Source organism: Schistocerca piceifrons, chromosome 5 (genome assembly GCF_021461385.2).
Source record: "Schistocerca piceifrons isolate TAMUIC-IGC-003096 chromosome 5, iqSchPice1.1, whole genome shotgun sequence".
NCBI lineage: Eukaryota > Metazoa > Arthropoda > Insecta > Orthoptera > Acrididae > Schistocerca > Schistocerca piceifrons.
The window spans coordinates 153,462,651-153,475,449 of record NC_060142.1 but is presented as its reverse complement, the minus strand read 5'-3'; the positions used below and the strand labels follow the sequence as shown (position 1 = coordinate 153,475,449).

Here is a 12,799-nt window from a genome sequence, read left to right as displayed (position 1 = left end):
GAACTGGGCATAATAATGCAGACAGCACAAAATAATGGTTACGATAATAATATAGTCACAAAGCTAAACAACAAAATTAAAAGTAAAATAAAAGCACGAAGTACCAAATCATAGACAACACCGCAACAGAGCCAAACACGGACACGCAGTCCCATAACAACAACACAAGATTATCAGAAAAAGATGAAAGAAAAACACAAGATGGTACACAGTGACATACAAACACAAACTCACCTATAAAATCACCAACATTTTCGAAAGATAGAGAATAAACATAACATACACAACAGACAATTCTATACAAAAATACACCCCAAAATTGACAAAAAACAGAGACATATACCATAAGGCAAGTATATATCAACTACAGTGTAACACTTGTGAAGACAGACACATAGGACAAACAGATAGAACATTTGATGTCATATATAAAGAACACATGAGAGCCTGGAAATATGGGACAAACCACTCTACATTTGCAGAGCACCTAAGAGAACATGACCACAAACCAACCACTAAGATGACAGGAAAATAATTAGAATCAACAATTAAAAAAAAACACCTCTTAACCCTGCAAGAAAATTACCACATACAGAAAACCAAAACAAAGGAAAACCCTGTTGAATGATCAAGTACACATGCCAAGCAATTCATTATATACACTAATAGATAAAATAATAGAATAACACTCCCAAAGAGGATCAATATAATAATACTATCCAATATAATAATAATAATAATAATAATAATAATAATACCACCCAACATCTTTACACTCATTTATCCATGAACCTCTCCACAGAATACTGGAACAAAAAGTCAAATCAGCTGTCACCAAGGCTTTCAACCACTCGCTAACAGCTAGTACAACATCCAAACAGCTCTTCATCTCTCTCTCTCTCTCTCTCTCTCTCTCTCTCTCTCTCTCCCTCCCTCCCTCCCTCCCCCCTCCCCCCTCCCCCCTCCCTCCCACCCCCCTCCCCCCCCCCTCCCCCCATCCCTCATACACACACAGGGTATAAATATCACGAATAGAAGTTAGTTTTGAACATATACCTCATTAGGTTGGCAACAAGTAGTCAAACATGCCAAGGTGGAGGAAACACGTAATGGAGTTGCAATATTTATGTTCTGAAAAGTAGTGAACAACGAAATAGTTATACTGAGTGCCAAAAGAACAATAGTACGCCAGAAAAAGAAGGAGAAACATGGTGAACAGTGCGAAGGAGGTCAGTACACATAGTTGTGCTTATATGTCAGTAATAAAGTGGTAGTGCGATCACCAGACCAGATAAGAGGAAACGAAGATCAGCAAATCGTAAGTAATTACATTTTCACATAAAAAATTGTGACATGAACTGTTTAATAATCTGAAACTAACAATACTGTATCGTTAATAGATCCCAGTGATGATGCCTTGGAACCAGAAAAAGGCGAAACGCGTCTGGGATAAATAAATTAATCGGCAGCAGGAAAAGGCAGTTTTATTTACAAAACAAATATTTCTATTCTTGCTGCAGAGGATGGCCCTGCAAACAAACTTGTCCAAAATTTCTGTTTGACAGACTGAATCATTTGTTCATAGTGAGCCACAGAAACATTATAGTTGTAGCAGTGTTATTGTTTGTTATGTTTGAAGCCATGGTCAATGTTTTTCAAGAAAAATTTTCTGTAGAAATTGAGATCATCTTGGCAAATTTCTTCTAGATTTATTTTTAATCACCAAAATTTGTGTTTACAGTTATTTATAAAAATGCACCTTTGAAGATGGTGAACTCTCTCTTCTTTAGTTTAATACTTTCTTTAGTTGAGAACTCACATGTAAACAGTTAACAGCACTTTTTTAAAAAAATTGCAAATATTATGTTTTGAAATAATCAGTTGTAGTGAGAGAGAGTTTTGTATCTCTGGAGACATTAATCTGAGTTGCAATTTATTTTCATTTCATAGCTCTGTTTTACCTTCAGCCAGACGTTGGGTGTCATTGGTGGGAAACCAAATCATGCATTGTACTTCATAGGCTTTGTTGGTAAGTTTGCTAAGTGTTTCTATTACTTATAAGGTACAGCTCTTTAAATACACCTTAAGTGTTCATAGTTCATTAATTTAATCCACTCATTTCCCCATTCATTACATAGTTAATAAAATACCATTGTAATAAATGTACAGTGGAATGTCGCATAGTGAGAGTAATTCATTCCAGACTCTTATTCATAGTGCAGAACACTCGTTGAGCGAAACCATTTGCCCCATATAAATGAATGTAAAATACGCTAATGCATTCCATGCAGAAAAAGTACTAAACGTTTTATCTTATTCATTCCGTTTATTCAAAGAAAATTATACATGCAGTATTATGTATAGTGTTATCCACAATATATAACTAATTCTTTCAATATCATTGTTATCCGGTTGTAGTTCAGTGCTCTTGGCCAAAGACACAAGCTTGTTGACTACAGGCTCCACAGGTACTGCCTCAAATGCCTCTGTGTCATTCAACAATGCACTCCAGCCAAAATTTCTTCCAAGCAGAAGTGAGAGTTTTCTTCATAACCCCTTACCACACATTTTCGATCATCTTGACGAAGGCTATGATGTTGAAGTGATATTTTCAAAACTCCCCGATAGTGACATTGGTAGCTTCAGTCAACTCAAAGCAATGCTCAAGAGTGCTTTAGTGTAGAAATAATCTGCTGGTCCACAGGCTGGAGTAACGGAGTGGTGTTGGGAGGCAAAAATTGGATCTTGATGAGTTGAAATTCCTCAAGGAGATGGTCTTGTAGGTTTGAAGAATGACCGTTTTCCATACCAAGCAAGATATGGAGTGGCAGATTCATCTCAAGCAAATATCTTTACACCGAAGGACCAAGCACTTCATTGATGCAATCACAAAAAAGATCATGTGTCAACCAAGCCTTGTTGTTGGACCTCCACATCACATTTAATCTGCTCTTCTGGACTTTACACTTCTTGAAGGCTCATGAAGTTCCTGAATGGTAAACAAGCAGCAGTTTGATTTTCAAATCACCGCATGCATTGGCACAGAATAGCAGTGTGATATGGTCTTTCATTGGCTTTTGACTGGGCAATGCATTCTCCTCTGCTGTTATAAAGGTACATTTTGGCATCTTTTTCTGGAATAGTCCTGTCTCATCACAATTAAAACCCCTGTTGCAGTAGGCAACCTTCAGAATCTACGAGCCTCTTGAAGTTGCAGATGAAGTTCTCTGCTGCCTTTTTGTTGGAGCTGGCTGCTTTGCCATGCCTCGTAACACTATGGGTGCCAGTTCTTTCCTTAAACTTCTCAAGCCACCCGTGGCTTCCCTGAAACACTTCTTCAGCTGCTGATGATCATGGCATTGTCTTAACTGGAAATCATACTCGTCTTCTCACAAATGATGTTCTCATTAATAGTCTTGCCGTACAATTGCTTTTCATTTATCCATATAAGGAGCAACCTTTCGACATCATACAGGATATGAAACCGTTGTTTAGACACTCGTGTCACTCCCTTTGAAGCATCTATCTCCTTCATCTTGTCCTTGTTCCGGAGGATAGTGCAAATAGTTGATGATGTAGACAGATTGTATGTGTGTGCTAAATCAGCAACACTCACACCACGTTTGCATTTTTCAGTGATTTTACATTTCATTTCTAAGATTGTTTTCTTTCTCTTGTGCTTGTCTTCTTGTGGCTTTATCTTCAGGGACATTTCTACGAAGGTTATTCAAATTTGCCCACAAAAAACACTGTGTGAACACAAGTTTAGAAGAATGTTTGATCACAAGGCCCATTAAGATGGTATCAGAAAGAGTGCTAAACCCAGACTGTAGTATGTACTAGAGACATTCTTCATATGCTGTTACCGACAATGAAAGATGTTCATTTTGTTTCCCCCTGCCATGCGCGAACAGCTGGTGACATCACAATAATCGCCATAACTCGTTATGAGAAACATCGCTTGTTAAGCGAGTTTTTTTTTTTTTTAAATTGTGCTTTGCGGGAGGTGCTTGTTAAGCAAGGTTCCTCTGTATTTGTAAATGCTCTTGGTTTAATTTCATAGGAGTCACTGCTGTAGGTGATTTATTCATATCATCTCATGTTTTCCACAACATGGTTTTACTAATGAACACAAATGTAACAAATGCTGTTCAGTTTTGTTTACTTTTTAGAAATGGAAACTGAAATAAGGATATTTTAAAGCAAAATTCTTCAAAAGCTTTTAAGTGACTGTAAAAATTGCATTGCCCAGTAATATCTGAGCACAACAATGAAGTGCTTTGAACAGATATACTAGGATTTGGAATTTTCTAGCACAACACAAAAATCATGCATTGGAAAAATCAGAACTTCTTAAAACTGCTATACATGGCAAAAAGAAAGAAAGAAAGAGATAAATTATGCTTAATGGTGTAGCAGTGACTGGATAGCATTTTGTATCTCCTCTAGGACCCGGTTCAGTGCAAGCCAGGGTTTTCTAGAAGAAACTGTTGATGGCATCTTGTTTACCCGCTGCTGCATATGCAAGTTCCTTATACGAAATGTTGGGTAAATGTGATAGTTAAAGATAGAGCATTCTCATGTTTGCATAAGATTCTTAGATAACCAGACAAGATTGTGCTGGACACTGCCCTGCTTCAACAATACCCTGACAACACTTCAGGAAGAATACTGCCTCTGTCAGTATAAGGCATTTGATATTGATAGACTGTACTCTTTATATACTGTTTGTAGATAGTCAGACAAGATTGTGCTGGACACTGCCGTGCTAGAACATTACCGTGACAGCACTTCAGGAAGAGTACTGCCTCTGTCGGTACACGGTATTTGACATTGATAGGCTGTAGCATCTATATGTACCATGTGTAATCATAAATAGTATACAGTCTGCGTCAGATCATGACATTAATGTTGTTTAATATTAATGAATTTTTCTAGACATCCTGCACCATTAAGTAATTGAACCCATATTTCACCATCTCGTCAGTCATTACAAGTGGTAACCAGTTGTAATCAGCTTGCAGTTATGAATCTTTGTAGTGATGCTACTGATGGAGGTGCCAAGATCCAGGATAAATAATTATTATGAAAGAAAACAACAAATGGTTCTTGATGAAGTCATTGAGCAACATGATGGCATCTCCTATATACTTGATAGACTTGAATAGTTGAATGTAGATAGCTTGAATAGTACAAAGATTGCTACCATGAAACTATATGAACAGAACGATGTCTCACTGAGAAAAATCTGCATCTGACATCTGATCTCCAAATTTCTGTGTCTGACATCTAATCTACAATTTTTTGTATGTGGCATTTAATCTCGTAATTTCATATCCACAATCTTGCTTCTCCATTGTTTAGCATTTTGCACTCCATGCCTCTAATCATAGATATTTTGGATGCTAAATCTAATACAGGCAATGAATAATGCACTATTTTCTTCTTCAACATAAATCACAGATAATGAGTTTATCCTCGAAGGCTTAGCTGAATTGCTTTCACCAAACAATATGTACAAGCATTAGAAAAAGGTCTTTAATTTAAATCACGGTCCTGTGATCCTGATTTAGGTTGAATGTTACTTATTTTCTGTATTTCCAGCATTTGCTCAAATGGCTGGTTGAACAAGGGAATGGGCATTGCCTTACTGCTCCACATTGTCATCTTCAGTGACGTTGTTAGTGTAACTGTATTAAACTTGAAACAAACCAAAGAAACTGAAAACTGTTTGTCAAATGAACAATGTGTATTCTTTTTTACTTAGGTCACTCATTATTCTAGTATAAATAACATTTAGTTTATTCAGTAATTCTTGATTGAAGTGCTATAGAGTACTTTTTTGTAATGTAATTAGTTTTATAGGAAATAATTATCAGCAAGATTTCCTTAGAAATCCAGGAAATCCACAGTAAATGTCTTCCTTGTTGATTCTCCTTGTCAGCTGAGAGGTGGCGTTGATAAATTTTACTAACACTTAGATTTCTGCATAAAATCTCGATGTCCTTAGTAAATAGTTCAGCATTTATTTTGCTTACAGATCTCATACTGACTAATTATTCATGTGCTTGGAGGGTAATGCTTGTAGAGCCTGTAGCATTTTGCAAAGGTATGCATGCTGCCTGTGTTATTCTAAACACTGAGACCATATGGAATACTGCCAGTCCTTGTTGGAAATGAGTTGGTAAGCTGAATCCCAAGATGAGAGTTGGTCACTGCCACCATTTCTCTATAACCATAAATTCTGAACATGCTTGTGTAACTCCCATTGAACATGATGGTGAACTGTTGTATGGCTCAGGGAGGGCAAATGGTTGAAGCTTTTTCCTTGCAATGTCCCAGATCCTTCACTACTGCTACACCTCAAGGCAGCAGTCTGAAGATACCTGGATGGGGCCAAAAGTGTCTTCAGTTGTTTGCGAACTGTGGTCAGCTCCTCCTTCATCCATACTCAGCATGCACTCATCATATCCAGCCTAGTACTACTAACTTAAGAGTTAACTGTAAAAGCATAAATAGAAAGCTAAATATGTAACTTTCTAACTTGCTGCCCTTCCGATGTGTTACCAACAGAGGCTGGCACCTTACAAAGCTGTGTAGCTGGTCATTCAAAAGAAATGACCACTGTGCTATAGGCTGTGCAAATCTACCCGTTACTGTTGGTGAAACACCTCTTAAATATAAGAAACAAGCATGGAATTTCAGAATTATACTATGGAGGAAAAAAAACACACAGAAACAGCTAAATACTTAATTTGTTGCTCTGTTTTCATGTCACATGTGGCAGCTGGAAACAACTAGGATGTGGCCATCCTGATTTAGGTTTTCCGTGATTTCCCTAAATCGCTCTAGGCGAATGCCAGGATGGTTCCTTCCAAAGGGCACGGCCACTTCCTTCCCCGTCCTTCCCTGATCCGATGAGACCGATGACCTCACTGTCTGGTCTCCTTTTCCAAACAACCCAACAACTAGGATGAAATGAAAAGTAGCTGGCTGTTCAAAACAAAAAATGGCAACTGTGCTACAGATTGCACAAATATATACTTCACACATGCAAAGAATTTAAGAATTGAACTATAAAAAGAAACATAAAATGCTAAATACATAATTTGCTGTTCTGCTGGCATGTCACAGGCAGCAGTTGAGATATGTAGCCAGGGTCAACACATCCTCAGATGGTGTTGTTGAAAGGCCATATGGTGTTGCTGAAAAAATTTTCCTCACCTGTGACTGGAATATTCTGACTAACTGCTCTGCCTTCGAACTTGATGCCAGTTCAAAGAGGGCAGCAGTTCCATTCCTTCTACAATTACTATATAAAGCAAATTAGGAGAACTATGGGACATTACCTAACAGCAGGGTCTGTGGCACACCTTATGTGGCAAATATGGTCACTAAGGTTTGGATCATAATGGCTATTGATTGTATCTGGGTCACACATGGGAAATTTAAGAGTGCGAAAGTGCGTACACTACTAAAAGCCATGTGGTACCCTTGGACAGTCCAGCAAAGTCTGTTTACATGTTCTCTCTCTCTCTCTCTTTCTTTATGGCTTGCATTTTCCCACATGCCTGACACTTATGTTCTATCTCAGTGAGTCTGATGCAGCATGTGGAGGGCCTGGACTGGAGTACAGTGGCAGTGATGATCTGGCATTCCAACTCGAAGTTGGCCAGCAGCAAGACACCGTCTGAAGCATTGAGGTGATATTGGAGTGAAAAATACATCTTGAAAGCTGGGCCACCCATGCTGAACCAATGAGAACCAATGACCAAACCCTCCAGAGTAGCTGATCCTAAGCTGCAGCCTGTGCTACTTCATGGGCAGTAATAGGGAATGACTGCAGTGTCTGGCACATATTGTCAGAGTCCTTATCCAGGTCCACAGGCATGCGAGACTGAGTATGACCATTTGAGTGCAGTGTAGTTTTGCCCTAATGCCCACCATTGCAGCCGCTGTGCCATCTTCTCCAGCACATTCGATCACAGGCTAAACAATATCAGTGTCTTATGGTCAGATATCAGGTGGAATTTTGTACTGTGCAGGAAAATAAGAACCTTTTTAACACTGGCGATTATTGCAAGGGTATTGTTTTCCCAACTGTGACTAATTTAACTGTGCTGCTGATAGCATTTTGGAAACAAGAGCAAATGCTTGCTCACTGCCCTCAGCATTTGTATGTCTGGCACCTATCTCGGACTCAAAAGTAGCATGAGAGGTAGTGGATTTCAGGCAATTTGCTAACTGAAGAAATGTTTTCTGGCACACTTCTGACCATAGAAACTTGGCCTCTTTTTTTGCAAAGCGGGTTTAGTGGGTGCACTATTTGGGTTGCCTTCAGAATGAACTTGGCATTAGAGTTAATTTTATCCATGAAAGACTGAAGCTCCTTGGGTCAGAAACGTTAAGCATTGCATTGGCGTGCTAGCTTGTGGGTTTCAGTTGTGCTTAAAATGTGGCCATAGGTACGTAATGCTAGGTTGGAAGAAACTGCATTTTCCAGCCAACAGTGTAGGCTACATGATTTCAGTCTTTCGAATAGGGTTTGTAGATTTACTAGGTATTGTTCCCATGTTGCTTTTGTTATAATAATGCCGTCCAGGCAGTTTGCACGCTGAGAAATGCCTAGGATGAGCTGCTCTAAATATCAATGAAATATGCTGAGGGTACCAGCCACACCAAATGGAATCCTATTGTATTGATATAACCTAAAAGGGATGTTAAACATCTGTGCCTCCCTTGTGTCTGTTCCCACTGACAACTGTAAATAGGTGTCCGCAAAGTCAGTTTTAGAGAAGAATTTGATTCCCCACTTATGTCACAAGAGTTCTTCTTGATGGGCTACAAATCAGTATTGTATTTGATGTTTTTAGTTCCCTTAAAATCACAATAAGTATGTAGAGAACAATTTGGTTTCTTAATGACAACTATTGAGGTTGTCCATCAACTAGCAGAAATGGGTGAGATGAGCTCAGGGTCTTCCAAACATCATGCTCCTTTTTAACTACGTGGCGTATTGCAAACAGTTTTGGGTGGGCATGACAAAAACATTGTTTTGCCACTCTCGCTTAAAAGGATATGTATGCTACAAATCCTTACTGCAGCCAAGTGGTACCACAAACTTCCTTTGACCATTCCTCCTTGGACATCCTGTATTTTGCTGCTAATGACACAATATGTCATGCATGATACAGGCATTGAGCTTAGTGTGCCTGCAATGGCACTCAAGGCATTGAACTTACTGTGCCTCCAACGGCACTCTGGACATGATTTCTGGGGCACTAAGCCATTGGATTTGTTGACAGCAACAATGTGTAGGGGCAGCTTCTCCAATGCCATACAGGCTGGGTGAGATTGATGTGTCAACCTCACTGTCTTGCGTGTCTGTTAGCAATGGGTGCACTCTTTTGTAACTACTGATCTAATTGCTTTATTGCCTGTTATTGCTGTTCTGGCAAGTGGTGGTGAAAAGTTGTTAGGTGCATGCCAATTACAGTATTGATTTAACTGTCATTTGTGCTACTTCTAGCTCATCTTCAAATGCTTTCTGTGCCACATATGCTATTCCCAATGCCTGATAAATTTTTATGGTTACAGCTTGAGTCTGATGATCCCAATGCCTTAGTTCTAATCTCCGTGTCAGGAGCCAGTCTGATGAGTAAGTCTCTGATCAGTGAGTCGGCAGATGATGCTGTACAAGATTTGCATGAAAATCTCACTTTTTTACACAACACACAGTTCTTTAAGTGGAAGACTACTGGGTTCAACCAGCAGTTGCAGCTTGTGTACTACATGATATAACGTACTGCTTGTGGACAATAATGAGGCACTTTGACATTCAGAATCTGAAATATTACTTGCCATACAACGGAGAAGGGAACAATGCAGATAGATTTCCCAGGTTACATTTGTGTCCTCAAAGCATACAAGCACTGTGAGTGGAGATGCCGAGAGCGGTGTTGTCTTCTGTTTGATAAGCAGTTGTAGCAACTCACTGTGCTGCTGGTGGTGTTGGTGTTACTGTCATTGTAGTTGTTGCTTTTTATGTTACTGTTGCAATTGCTGCTGGTTTCAAAAGTCTGTAAATTGTTGATCCAATATTTTGATGTACCTATTATATTGTGAGTAAGGACCTCATTATTTTTAATAGAACACAAGAACAGACACTTAAAAATTCGGATTTCTGAGCATGATCAGCGGAGCTTCAAACACTGAGTGTGTGAACATCGGACTCACAGGCCAACTGTGTCTCTGAGTTACCAGTACACTGTATGGAGAACCAGTAAGCAAAGCCAGAATTGTTGTATGCCAGGCACAGAGCTCGAAGAGTAAACAACAAGAAAAACTAAGCAAATAGCCAAGTACATGAAACAGTGCTGATATGACACATAACGATTAGCTTAACACCGAGCATACTGACTTAAGTGCAGTGTGCAACCTACTTTATACCGTGGTCTCTGGCAGAGAGCGTCATTAAAGCAGCCACTTCTTGTTCTTCCTTGCTGTACAGGCATCAACCCTAGATCACTGCAGCTCACAGACATTATCAGCATCGACCGTGTTGCACCATGGTATTGCAAACCAATATTCACATAATTTTACTGAAGCTAATATTAAAACTTCCCAAAATTACATATGGTTCCTGAAGAGAAGCTGCAGTCTGTATGACTGACTGATCAGGCCTTTTAACATGGCCATGCTATGTTAGTATAGTGACACAATTGAAAGCAAGGGGAAACTACAACTGTTGTATTCTTCAAGAGCAAATACTTCTACTGCATGGTTTAACGATAATGACATCCTCTTAGATAAAATATTCCAGAGGTAAAATAGTCATATCTTGAGCCAGGAACTCCTTAGGGGTGTATCATCATGAGGGTAAAATGTATCTGGTGTTCTGCGAGTTAGTGGATGGAACGTTAGAGCCCTTATTTGTCTTGATAGGTTCAAAAATTTTAATAATCTCATGACCCTGTACTTCACATGGAATGATGAGTCTTGTGAACAGATGGCTTGCACAGCTATGGGGACCCTGTTAAGCCCAGTGATAGCAAATTTCTTTGTGGGAAAACAAAGAACAAGCATTAGTACCTAACAACAAAAAACTGACTATATGGTTTCATTATGTGGATGATATGCTTATGCTGTGGAGACATGGCAGAGAGGAATTGGGTCATTTTTATAAACATCTCAATGAGATTAATCCATAGATTTAGTTCACTACAGATGGTAGACGACATTTCCTTGGTATGCTAATCTTCAAGAAAGAAGATATTAAAGTTCCTGGTAGATTAAAAGTGTATTCCACATCAAGACTTAAACTCAGGACCTTTTGCAGACAAGTTCTCTACCGACTGAGCTACCCATGCATGACTCATGAACCGTCCTCACAGCTTTACTTCTGCCAGTACCTTGTTTCCTACTTTCCAAACTTCACACATGCTCTCCTGTGATACTTTCAAGACTAGCACTCCTGGAAGAAAGTTTTGTCGGAGAGCTTCTGTGAAGTTTCGAAGGTAGGAGACAAGATACTGGCAGAAGTATAGCTGTGAGGATGGGTTGTAAGTCATGCTTGGGTAGCTCAGTTGGTAGAGCACTGGCTCGCAAAAGGCACAGGTGGTGAGTTGGAGTGTCAGTCTGGCACACAGTTTTAATCTGCTAGGAGGTTTTATATCGGTGCACACCCTGTTGCAGAGTGAAAATTTTATTCAAGATGTTAGCTTGGACCACACGGTATACTAAAATCCCATACACATTGGCAGCGACCTACAATAGAGTAAGGTGTTATAAATACATAAGCAGATAGAGCAAGGAACATTTGTGAACTGGAACAGCTCAATATGGAGTAGAATATCTCGGAGTGGAATATCTCACTATTGCATTGCTGAAGAATGGATTATCATCCACTGAGGTAAAAGAGCATTAAGACAGCCACAAAAAGATCATAATGATGTACAGGAATCTGCAGAATCCAAGTGTTTCCTGCTGTTCATAAGAAACGTTCCTGACTGTGTAGGAAAGAAGTTGATGAAATGCTATATCGCTGTATTGTTCAGACCCATCTGGAAGATGCAGGATCACCCATGTAGTAGTTGTGGAGACACATACTGGTGGACTGGGGGTACTACTTAAAAAGGTGGGGGGGGAGGGGTGTTCAAAAAGTGGCACAAAGGCAACTATAGAAGGGGAGCAATTGACAGATCAACTGATGCAGAACTAGAACTTGCTCTGCAATCAGGAGCCCAGTGGACTTGATTTGATATGACTTGGGTACTGACACAGTTGGCTACTATGTAGGCTGTACAGTGAGACTATAGAATTACTAATCATCTTAGCAATTTTAATCAAGAGGAGGAGAGTCTGAAACTAAATGGTATCTGAATTGTGATGCTGAAGAAGATTTGTACTCATCTTCCAACATAGGGTGTAGCAGTAGCACACAACAGCAACCAACGACAACCAACTGCACTCAAGTTTTCAAAGCAAATGGCATCATGCCTCTGCACGGGAGCATGCGGAAACGGAATTTTACTTCAGTCAATAGTGAGCTAGTATGTGTGTCAAAACTAAAAAGCTGCAGTCCCCCTTGAAGATGTCCTTGTGTAGAGTATTTATGACAGGTTAGAACAGTATGTCAGTCTGTGATATAAACTAAGACATCTGGCTATCATGGTCAGTGCTCTTCAGATCAAGGCATCTGGTCGTAGCTCACCGGCTGACTCTTAGCTTTTCTGTATTATCCTGTACCCCATGGACAACCTCAATAGTTGTCATTAAGAAACCAAATTGTTCTCTACAT

The 12,799-nt window shown here is 39.4% G+C and overlaps 1 protein-coding gene across 1 annotated transcript in view; it reads left to right on the top strand.

Annotated features, from left to right (window-relative positions):
- LOC124798165 (cysteine protease ATG4B) overlaps positions 1-12,799 on the top strand; it is an 81,217-nt gene that overhangs the window by 48,029 nt on the left and 20,389 nt on the right. Inside the window, exon 7 of the mRNA XM_047261448.1 lies at positions 1,951-2,029. Coding sequence (XP_047117404.1) covers positions 1,951-2,029 — 79 coding nt within the window. The remainder of the gene's footprint in view (positions 1-1,950; positions 2,030-12,799) is intronic.